Raw genomic sequence first — 12,201 nt, forward strand, 5'->3', positions numbered from 1 at the left:
TTATTTTCTTGGGCTCCAAAATCACTGAGGATAGTGACTGCAGCCATGAAATTAAGAGAGACTCACTCCTTGAAAGGAAAGCTATGACATACCCAGATAGTGTATTAAAAAACAAAGACATTACTTTCAAACAGTGAAAGCTATGGTTTTTCCAGTAGTTATGTACAGGTGTGAGAGTTGGCCCATAAAGAAGGCTGAGTGCCAAGAACTGACACTTTCAAATTGTGGTGCTGGAGAAGACTCTTGAGAGTCCCCTGCACAGCAAGGAGATCAAACCAGTCAGTTCTAAAGGAAATCAACCCTGAATATTCATTGGAAGGACTGATGCTGAAGTTGAAGCTCCAACACTTTGGCCACCTGATGCAAAGAGTTGACTCGCTGGAAAAGACCTTGATGCTGGGAAAGATTGAAGGTAGGAGGAGAAGAGGGCAGCAGAGGAAATGGCTAGATAGCATCACTAACCCAATAGACATGAATTTGAGCAAACTCCAGGAGACAGTGAAGGATGGGGAAGCCTGGCATGCCGTCGGACACGACTTAGCGACTGAATAACAACATGCCTTGCACCGGACAGTCAAAGACCACAGGTGAGAGGGCACACTTCAGGGACTTTCCAGGTTTCTCTCTAGCCCTAAGTTTTCACTTCGAGACGCAGGTATTTATGTAACATTAAGATATTTAAACATTTCTTAGATCTATCTACTGAAAGTCTAATTCAAAACATACAAAATGGAACTCCAGATTTCCCCAACCTTTCCCTCACAGCTGGAACATTCCCAGTCTCAGTTGACATTAATTCATCTTTTGTGTTATCCAGGTGGAGACCTTGGGGTCACCCCCAAGGTGGGGTCACCCCTGACTTCCCTTCCTTTCACTTTCCCCACTCAATCCACTAGGAAACTCTGTGGGCTCAACCATAGAAATAGATCCAAAACCAACCACGTTCTACCTTTTCCTCCTGTTCCATCCTGGTCTGAGCCATCATCCTCTCTTGCCTGTAAAATGCAAGTCTCATCAGCATCCCTGCTCCTCCCCTGAGTTGCCTGCACTCCATCCTCTAAACCAGAGTAATTCACTTAAAATGTCAGTTGGATCAGATCTTTCCTCTCTTCTAAATGCTCCAATGGCTCCTCCTTTAGCTTAGAGCAAAAGCCAAGTCCTTACAATGGATTCTCATAACACGACTCAAAGTGTGGTTCTGCAGCATGGGCTATTGGTCTATGTTGAAGTGAGTAAAGAAATGCAAAGCAAACATTTAGAAATTTTGACATCAATCTGGTAAGATAAATTTTATGTGGCTTGAATAATAAAACATTAGGCTCTTATTTTAAGTTCACTTTTCTAGTAATTCGTTTTCATTAAATCTTATAAAACTAGTAGCTGACAATGGATTAAGGAAAAAAATAATAATAAAGAAACTGGTCCTTCATCACAGGTGGTGGAAGCAGCAATGGCTTCATAAAAGGTCTGTTCCCATCTCCTCTCTCCTCCTGGCTGCTTCAGGCAGCCCAGCCTCATCGGGGTTTCACACACACACCCGCTTCAAGGCCTGTGCATGGGTGCTTCCTCTGCCCTTCCCCAAGATCTGCTATGGTGACCTCCCTCAGCTCCTTTGAGTTTCCATCAAAACTGACTTTCTCACTGAGATCTAACTTTACTACCCTATTGATCTGGCTACTCCAGGTCTTTAGTTGCAGCATGCAGGATCTTTAGTTGTGGCATGTGAGATCTAGTTCCCTGACCCAGGGCCCCCTGCACCAGGAGCTCAGAGTCTCAGCCACTGGATCACAAGGGAAGTCCCCTCACAACCTTATTTAAAATAACAACTTGACTCCTACCTCACCCAAGTAGTCCTAATTTCCTCATCCTCCTCTAGTTTTCCTTTTTCTGTACCAGATCAGTTAGTGACATACTGCATAAATTACTTCTTTATTTGCTTTTATGTGTAGAAGTAATTAAGGGGGGGTTGCTGTGTAGTGGGGGAAGAAGTGGGTAGTAAAGAAGAGGAAGGAGGCAGGATTATCCACTGAGGGAGATGACAAACACTCCCTAGAGCAGAACACGCCATGTGGCTTTCTGAGACTTAAAAGAAAGCATCTCACATCTACAAAGCCTAATCTTTCTTGTCTGACAGCATGGTAGGGCAGGGGAGGCCATACTCTGACAGAAAACATAGCTTTGGGAGGCCTTGTTAAAGCGGTCAGTGGGGAAGAAGGTCAAGTCCACCCTGGCCATCACCAGGGTGACAGAGGCTACAGCCTCAGCTGGCTGGCTCTCTATAAAGCCTTCCCATGTGAGGTGGCTATAAATGCTGCTCCACATGCAGAAAACGAGAGTGTCTGTCCTTAAGGAATGTACACTGACATTACTGAACATCTACAATGTGCTGGGCACTCACCAGTGAAAACCAGCCCAGGTCTTAGATCCATTTGGGAACTGCACCCACATCTATTGATTCAGGCTGACACTCTTTTTACGGTAACGTGGCTCATGCCTCTGGTGGGGTGCTGGGTGGGGGAAGAGGTTGGGGAGTAGGAGTTGCATCATGTGGGGTCTTCCGTTGCAGCACACAGACCCTCTGTGTCGTGCTGGGGCCAGAGCGTGTGGCCTCAGTAGTTGTGGCACACGGGCTTAGTTGTCCATGGCATGTAGGATCTTTCCAGACCAGGGACTGAACCCATGTCCTCTGCACTGGCAGGCGGGTTCTTAGCCACTGGATCACCAGAAAAGTCCCTACAACTCTAGTTCTCCATCCAGCCCAATGACTCTTAGTCATCAGCCCCAAATATCAGGATTAACCAGTAGTAGTTATTGGGTGATTACAATGTGCCCAGAGTGAAACCAACAAATCCAGGGCCTGTCTCACCAGAGAAACATGCTTGACAAACCTGAGTTTATTACAAGGGCCAAAACTCATGAGTGATCATGCCAGCCACAGAATGGGCAGCAGGAGGCTAGTTATTTCATTTAATCCCAATAAAGAGACTCCTACGGCCTCCCTCAGTATCCTGTAACTGCCTGGAACCATTAACTGGACTGTGTAATGATCTTCCAGCTGCCTCCCTGCTGCCTTTAGCCTACAACACATCTTCTAAATTGCTTTAAGGGAGATCTTCCTAAAGCTCACATTTGATCACATCATTTGTCTACACAAGTTCTGACGGTTCCTCCCTGAATATAGGATGAGGGTACACAAGGCTTCCCAAGCTGATTTTCTGTCTGCCTTTCTAGCCTCAAACTCTCCCCCTGCACCCTTTGGTGGTTTAGTTGCTCAGTCATGTCTGACTCCTGCAATCCCATGGACTATAGCCCACCAGGTTCCTCTGTGCATGGAATTCCCTAGGCAAGAATACTGGAGTGGGTTGCCATTTCCTTCTCCAGAGGATCTTCCCAACCCAGGTTTAGAACCTGAGTCTTCTGCATTGCAGGTGGATTCTTTACCCTGCCCACTACCATCTTCCATAATTATGTATATCCAACATAATTATGTTGAAACAATGTACACCATGCAATGTGTATGGTGTTGACCTTCACCAGCCAATGAATGCCCTTTCACCCATTCTCAGCCTATTCAGAACTCTCTCCTCCTTCAGGTATGGCTCAAATATTACTCCTCCAACAAAGAATGCCCCATTCTTCTCCTTGGGCCTCTTTCATGCCAGTGATGTTTGCAAAATACACTATCAAAACTGAAGGTCTCAACAGCGAAAACATTTTTATCCATAATTTTTTTGGAAAAAAAAAATCCAAATTACTAACTAGTGATGACAGCTAAATCATTTTATCAACCAGAGCTAAAAACCTTTATCAAAGACTCACTGACTCACCAGTTTTAATGGAGAATCTGCTCACTCACTGTAGAGCTCATTTAGTGGGAACATATATCTGAAACTTTGCCATTGATCAGTGGATGTTTTAATGGCAAAGAACAAGATCACATTAAAATATTAATGCTACTGACCATAGCTTTGCCATTTTAGTGCACCTCTTATGGAAAATGCAGTATATCATTTCCAACATTAGAGTAATATCATGAAAGATATTTGCTGGATATTGAATTTGTTGCTTACTTGAAATTTTCAAGGCAAAATGAATCCCTTTTACTTGAAGCCCATCTTCTCATTATGTATTTCTGAGTGGATAATAAGATCAAATTAAAATTATACTCTGTTTTCATTTCTCAAATTATACTGTCACAATTATAAATTTTTCTAATACTGGCTCTGAATTGAAAATAGACTTTGAAAAATCCTTCCTCTCTTAGAGTAGTATTGACATATATATACTGCCATGTATAAAATAGCTAGTGGGAAGCTCAGCTCAGCGATGACCTAGAGGGGTGGGATAGGGGGTGGTTAAGAGGGAGGCTCAAGAGGGAGGGTGTAGATACACACACACACATACACATATATACGTATGGATGATTCACGTGTTGTACAGAAGAAACTAACACAAAATTGTAAAGCAATTCTGTGTGTGTGTGTGCTCATTCATGTTCGACTCTTCGTGACCCCATGGACTGTAGCCCACCAGGCTCCTCTGTCCATGGGATTTCGCAGGCAAGAATACTGGAGGGGGTTGCCATTTCCTTTTCTGTAAAGCAATTATACTTCGATAAAAATAAATAAAATCTTTTAAAAAGAAAAAGAAAAATCCTCCCTCTCTTTAAAATCAAACTTGAATGCTAATCATGTCTCTGCTCTTTGTCACAACCTTGTAGCCACTTTTCAAATTCTGCTAACTCTCAGTTCAGTTCAGTCAGTTTAGTCACTCGGTCGTGTCCGACTCTTTGTGACCTCATGGACTGCAGCACACCAGGCTTCCCTGTCCATCATCAACTCCTGGAGCTTGCTCAAACCCATGCCCATAGAGTCAGTGATGCCATCCAACCATCTCATCCTCTGTCATTCCCTTCTCCTCCTGCCTTCAATCTTTCCCAGCACCAGGGTCTTTTCCAGCGAGTCAGTTCTTCGCATCAGGTGGCCAAAGTATTGGAGCTTCAGCTTCAACATCAGTCCTTCCAATGAATATTCAGGGTCAATTTCCTTTAGGATTGGCTGGTTGGATCTCCTTGCAGTCCAAGGAACTCTACAGAGTCTTCTCCAGCACCAAAGTTCAAAAGCATCAATTCTTCAGCACTCAGCTTTCTTTATAGTCCAACTCTCACATCCATACATGACTACTGGAAAAACCATAGCTTTGACCAGATGGACCTTTGTCAGCAAAGTAATGTCTCTGTTTTTTAACATGCTATCTAGGTTGGTCACAGCTCTTCTTCCACAGAGCAAGCGTCTTTTAATTTCATGGCTGCAGTCATCATCTGCAGTGATTTTGGAACCCAGGAAAAAGTCTGTCACTGTTTCCACTGTTTCCCCATCTAATTGCCATGAAGTGATGGGACCAGATGCCATGATCTTAGTTTTTAGAATGTTGAATTTTAAGCCAACTTTCTTTCCCTTTCATCAAGAGGCCCCTCAGTTCTGCTTCACTTTCTGCCATAAGGGTGGTGTCATCTGCATATCTGAGGTTATTGATATTTCTCCTGGCAATATTGATTCCAGCTTGTGCTTCATCAAACCCAGCATTTCACATGATGTATTCTGCATATAAATTAAATAAGTAGGGTGACAGTATACAGTCTTGACATACTCCTTTCCCAATTTGGAACCAGTCCATTGTTCCATGTCCAGTTCTAACTGTTGCTTCTTGACCTGCATACAGATTTCTCAGGAGGCAGGTAAGGTGGTCTGGTATTCCCATCTCTTGAAGAATTTTCTACAGTTTGTTGTGATCCACATAGTCAAATGCTTTGCTGTAGTCAATAAAGCAGAAGTAGACGTTTCTCTGGAACTCTCTTGCTTTTTCCATGATCCAGTGGATACTAAAGGAGTCAGGTGCATGTGTATGAGCATGCATGCTCAGTCACTCAGTGGTGTCCAATTCTTTGACACTGTGGACTGTAGCCTACCAGGTACTCTGTCCATGGGATTCTCCAGACAAGAATACCGGAGTGGGTTGCCATTTTCTACTCTAGGGGATCTTTCCAACCCACAGATTAAACCCATGTCTGAAAGCCAAGGATCAAACCCTGCACTGGTGGGAGAATTCTTTACTACTGAGCCACTGGGGAAGGCCAAAGAAGACACAGTAAGACACAACTGCCCGTCCTCATGAAGCTCGTCGCTGAATGGAGAAGTCACTAAAAGAGCCAGAATAAATGCCAAAGAAATATTAATAACCACTCTAAGATCTCAGAGAAAAAAATCTTGTAATTTGAGAAATCAGGAAACGCTTTACAGAAGAGATGATATTTGAGGAGTAAATAACATTAAGACAGGTAAGGAATGTTGGGAAGACAGAGCCACTGGGCAGAGAGAGTGTATAGTGGTAGGAAAACATTTATTTTCTGAACAAATTGGTATAAAAAGGACTTATGGGGACAATTCTCTCTGTTGAGAAGCCATTTGGATAAGGACCGTAGGGAAAAATATCTGAGTCTACTGGGCAGATGCTGAGCAGAACTACTCTGTGTCAGGCAAGAGGAAGGATTTGCTTGTTTCTCCAGAGATGGAAAGTGAAGGACATGAAATAAGCACTAAAAGATGGTGTTTTTCAACTAAATGAAAACTAACCAAGGAGAATAATTGGTAGCCAAGCCTAGAAAACAAGATATGAAGAAATTTCTTTGTTGTTTCTGAGAACTCCAACTGTTTCTCGTAGTTTTCCTGTTTGCTTGTCAAGTTACCTATTTTTTTTTAATTTAATAAAACAACAACAACATTATCAAAAGGCAGCCATCGCTGAGCTCCCAAACTAATGTTGTTGAAAATGGATAGCAGCCCCCTTCTTCCCTGGCTTGAAGTCACATATGGTCCAAGGGAAAAAAAATCTAAATTCCACATATTGTTGACAGATATCCCCATGTACCTACTACACCGATCCTAAACACTGGAAATTCAATTAAGTGGCTGATAAGAGACAGCTTATTCAGTTGCAACTCAGTTTGGAGGCAGTCTTATCAAAGCCAAATCCCTGTCTACATAAAATATGGTACCTCTGAGTTTAGGTTTTATTGGCTGAGTGCTGCATAAATGCAATAAAAGCTTATGATAGTCTGTTTTCCTTGCAATAAATATCCACTTTAGCAAATTGGAAGGTAGAGGGAAACTGGGTTCTGAAAAGCATAAATATCTATAACCCAGAATTCAGGGTAGGAGCTGTGTAAACTCTGTCAGGCTCAGGTTCAGCAGTGCTGGAGTAGCCCATCCCCAGCTGTCTTGTGAGCTTTTGGACTTCTGAGAAGGGTCCTCATCAAAAGAGGCTGGCTGGGCAGCCTGCGGAACTGGAAAGGTCAAGGCCAGTTCAGCGCTGGAGGTCATACTTTCTGTCCTCTATTGCCTTCACATCTTTGCTTGGACAGTTACTCTGAGAAGCTGACGCTGATAGGTTTGTCAAGGCCCAATGACAACCTGAAAGAATAAAACCTGTTTGCTTTCTTAACACAAAGGTAAAAATGAATCACCCTTGAAATGCAATTAATGGCCTTGGGAGTAAGTAAACCCTTGAGATCTTTCACAAGCTTGGGCTGACCTCTCTGACTACAGAAGGATGACCACTTGCAGAGATGCAAGAGGCCGATGAACTGTCATATGCACAAAACACACACACTATCACACACACACACACACGTCTCTCCCACACACATATAGTAGGAACTTTCCATCATCCAGGTTAATGATGATTAAAAAAAAGTTAGCCTGGAAGCAATGATGGTTAAATTAGTCTCTGGGTAGAGGTTTTTTTTTTTTTTAAGTTAAATTTTTTATTGGAGTACAGTTGCTTCCCTTGTGGCTCAAATAGTAAAGAATCTGCCTGCGATGTAGGAGGTCTAGGTTCAATCCCTGGGTTGGGAGGATCCTCTGGAGGAGGGCATGGCAACCCACTGCAGTATTCTTGCCTGGAGAATCCCCATGGACAGAGGAGCCTGATGGGCTACAGGCCATGGGGTTGCAAAGAGTCAGACACGACTGAGCGACTAAGCACAGCACAGCACATGGTTGCTTTACAATGTCGTGTCAGATTCTTCTGGACAGCAAAATGAATCAGCTGTAGGCACATGTATGTATGTACACACGTACGTACATATGTATGTATGTAGGTATGTATGTACATAAGTATAGCTGATTCCTTTAGGAATTTCTTGCCATGCAGGTCCCCACAGTGCACCAATGGATGAATGGATAAAGGGGATTTGATATTTACATACAGTGAATATTATTCAGCCATGTAAAGGAATGAAATGGGGTCATTTATAGAGACGTGGATTGACCGAGAGAATGTCATAGACTGAAGTGAGTCAGAAAGAGAAAAACAAATATCATATATTAACACATATATGAGGGTAGAGGTAATATATACATTTTCTTCAGCAGAAAGACAATGAAAAGCTGCCCCTCAGGCACAACTGGTTGTAATGGAAAAAGGAGGCCAGCCAGTGGGAAACATGGGTTCCTTACCTCCTCTCCCACTTCAACGTCTCGGACTGCACGCAGCAAGAGGTGGGGCCCGTTGAACACAATCGAACAGTTGGGGTCACAGCTGTGATTGAGCAAAGACATACTGGAGAAAAGAAAAAAAAGGAGAATACTGTGGCTCAGTAGACAGAAGCAAACATCTAAAATTAACAACTATAATGGCAAAAGATACTTTACTTTAGGGGCAGGGGGACAGGTAGGGTTGACAGTGTACCAGGAATTGAGTCCTCTGGGGGCACTAGCCTATTTCCCATGAAGTGAAAGGCTCCCTGGGTGAAAGCTCATTAGGGAAGTTTGTTAATAAACTTTAGGGGATGGGTATGGGGAGGTGGCTGTCTCATTAGGTACCAGCTACTAAGGTGACCCAACATGAAGATGAGGGAAAACAAACTGCTTTGCAAAGGAAAAATTTCTGAGGTAAAGGGATACCTTATTTACTTCTGAGGTAAATAGGAAGCAGCCAAAATACCCCTGAGTTTCCCACTCGGGATCACATTTGTTGAACTCCTTCAGCGGAACTGCCAACTTAAATAAGTAGGGTGACAGTATACAGTATACAGTCTTGACACATGCAACCATGTCACAGAATTATTAGAAGTACTTCCTCTTCAACAGAATGTTGAGATTATCTCACTACCAAGACCCTCATGCATTCCAGGCCATGGCAAGTCATTTCATTACCTTGGAGGAATACCTTTTTCTTTTGAGGAAGGGAATGTATTTAAGCTGCCACCACATTTGATAATAATGAGAAATAACTCTAAGTGTGCATTCACTATGTAGAAAGCCCCTTCTTAGCACACGAGCTTGTTGATCAAATTTCATCATCACAATAATCTTATGAGAGTCATTTATTGATCCCTACCATAGATCTGTGGTTTATAACACATGAGAAATAAGAAGCTGACTTCTCAGATTCACAGTTAATTATAAGAAAGACCCTCTTTGTATTTGGACACTAATAGCCTGAAAACAAAATGAAACTCAGAGTGCTTGTTGAAGGAGAATCTAGCAGCTCGGCGATACAGATCACCTTGGTGAGAGCTGGAGAGAGCTCTTCGGGAGACCAGAGCCTAAGAGGGTTCCACCTCATGGAGCATTGGGGTTCAGAGTAGACTGAGCCAAAAGACAAAATGGACCCAACTGGTGCATTATAGCAAGTCTGGTGTAGTAATCATATGATCAGCCCAGAAGGCTAGGGATTAAGATCAGGGCAGGGTGGTTTACTAGCACCCACAACCCCTAACTATTTTTTAAATGTTGGTGGGTTTTTTTTCTTCTTTTTGGTCATGCCCTGTAGCATGTGGGATCCTAGTTCCCTGACCAGGGATCAAACCTACACCCTTTGTGCTGAAAGCATACAGCTTTAACCACTGGACCACAGGGCAGTCCTCAACACAATTCCCAACAAGAATTTAGGTCTGAGGTCTGCCTCTCCACTAATAGCATAGAATATAATGTGGGGTTATAAAACTGTTTTCTTTAAACTTCAAATTTTCCATTTTTCTTGTAATTTATCATTAAGTTTCAAGCTTGGCTCTTAAACCAGCTGCATGTAATAGCCTTTCTAACTACTTTTAAAAGGTTGGGGAGCTGGGTGGGAATTAAAGAGGCTCCTTCCAGTAAATGAAATAGGATCCATCCTACCTAGGATATAGGCCAACACCAACTTCCTGCATCTCTGCGTTACAGATGGTGAAAGAGTTGCAGATCACCTGTAAAAACAAGAGGGAAACAGTCAGGATTACCTGTCACCTAAGAAACTTCATAGGCAAAAGAACAAAAATTGTCAGAATAAAATGCAAGAGCCTTTTAGTAGTTGCTTTGGAAAGACTCAAGCCAAACATGGATACTCTTCCATTTGTAAAATAACATGTCTGGGACATAATTTCCTTAAGTTTGAGAACTGATGACATATGGATAATCTTTAAAAACAACATTTTTTTTGTCAATATCATGGTGACACAATAAAAAGGTCATGATACGATGCATGAAAATCTAAATAGTATGCAGCGTATAAAGAAGGCTGAGCACTGAAGAACTGATGCTTTTGAATTGTGGTGCTGGAGAAGACTCTTGAGAGGCCTATGGACAGCAAGGAGATCAAGCCAGTCAATCCTAAAGGAAATCAACCCTAAATAGTCATTGGAAGGACTGATGCTGAAGCTGAAGCTCTGGTACTTTGGCCACCTGACTCAAAGAGCTGGCTCACTGAAAAAGACCCTGATGCTGGGAAAGAATGAGGGCAGGAGGAGAAGGGGTGACAGAGGATAAGATGGTTGGACGGCATCACCAATTTATTGGACCCAAGTTTGAGGAAACTCTGGAAGATAGTGAAAGACAGGGAAGCCTGGTGTGCTGCAGCCCATGGGGTCACAAAGAGCTGGACATGACTGAGTGACTGAACAACAATGTAGTGTGTGATCCTGTTCTTTAAATATACACACAGACACACACATACACACACACACACATATATATATGTAATTTGTACACATTAAAAAAAGAACTTAGGGTGGTTAAATGCAGAAATATCAACAACATCAAATATCAACATAAAACACCACCACCACCACCACAACAAAACCCTCAGGCTTAAACTAGCACAATCTAATCCTCTCCATCAAGTATTCAAAATTCAGAATACAAATAATCTATTTATTGAGGACCAGAGTCTCACCATGTTAGATTTTTCATGCAAACAAACTGCCTATAGTTTCCAAATGCCACTGTGTATCTGGGGAATAACAGCAACTTGTCTTTTATTCCTACAAAGGGTGAAGTACATCCTGAGTAAGTCTACGATCCAAGCCGATGACCAACCATGTGAGCACAGGGAGTAATTCAATCAGGCTATGTAAGGCACGTGACTTAGCACTTGAACCCCACACTGAGTGTACAGCACGGTCCTATATCCTATAAGGCGATGGGGCAAAAGAAAAGATGCAGTCACTGCACTTGGGGAACTTAAAACCTATGGAAGGGCATACACAACCACAGAAAGAGCAGGGGACTTAAAAATCTAGGGCCTGGCCATAAATCCTGCCTCAGTTAGGTATTAGGGATAGAACAAGAAAGAAAAAAATAAACATTCCTGCCTTCATGGAGCTTAAGTACTAGCAGGGAAGACATAAATATTTGATAGAAAAATGACACATGTGGATAAATGCTGAGAAAGAAATAAAGTAAAAGGGCAGAAAAAGGTGTTCGGGAAAGTTCTTTAGGACAATTAAGCAGAAATCTGAAAGAACTCTGTAAATGAACATGTATGTATCTAGGTGATGGTGGTTCATGTCAAAGCAAGTTCAAAGGCCCTGAGGTGGGAATGCTCTTGGGTACAAAAAAACAGCGAGGCTGATATGGCCAAAGCAGAGGAGGTAAGAAGAAGAGGGGTGAGATATGAGATCCGAGAGGTAGTTAGATCATATAGGGACTTACAGCCATGCCTGGATTTTACTGTAAATGAGACAGAAAGCCACTGTGTTTATTCTGACCAAGGAGTGACTGGATCTGATTTCTGTTTTGAAAGGATCACCCTGGCTGTTCTGTAGTGAATGGCTATAGAAACTCACAACTGGAAGTAGGGGAAATAGTTAGGAGACCACGCCAATAGCCCAGGCAAGAGATGATGGTGGCATGGAGGTCGGTAGCTGTAGAAATGGGGATT

The 12,201-nt window shown here is 42.6% G+C and overlaps 1 protein-coding gene across 2 annotated transcripts in view; it reads right to left on the reverse strand.

The window, feature by feature from the left end:
* Nucleotides 1–12,201, reverse strand: part of SMYD3 (SET and MYND domain containing 3) — a 726,401-nt gene that overhangs the window by 149,452 nt on the left and 564,748 nt on the right. For both annotated transcript variants that reach the window (XM_043485558.1, XM_043485559.1), the window contains 2 exons: nt 10,182–10,249; nt 8,517–8,619 (listed from right to left, as the gene is read on the reverse strand). In XM_043485558.1, the coding sequence (XP_043341493.1) occupies nt 8,517–8,619; nt 10,182–10,249 (171 nt within the window). The remainder of the gene's footprint in view (nt 1–8,516; nt 8,620–10,181; nt 10,250–12,201) is intronic.

This window comes from Cervus canadensis, chromosome 13 (assembly GCF_019320065.1).
Source record: "Cervus canadensis isolate Bull #8, Minnesota chromosome 13, ASM1932006v1, whole genome shotgun sequence".
Classification (NCBI taxonomy): domain Eukaryota; kingdom Metazoa; phylum Chordata; class Mammalia; order Artiodactyla; family Cervidae; genus Cervus; species Cervus canadensis.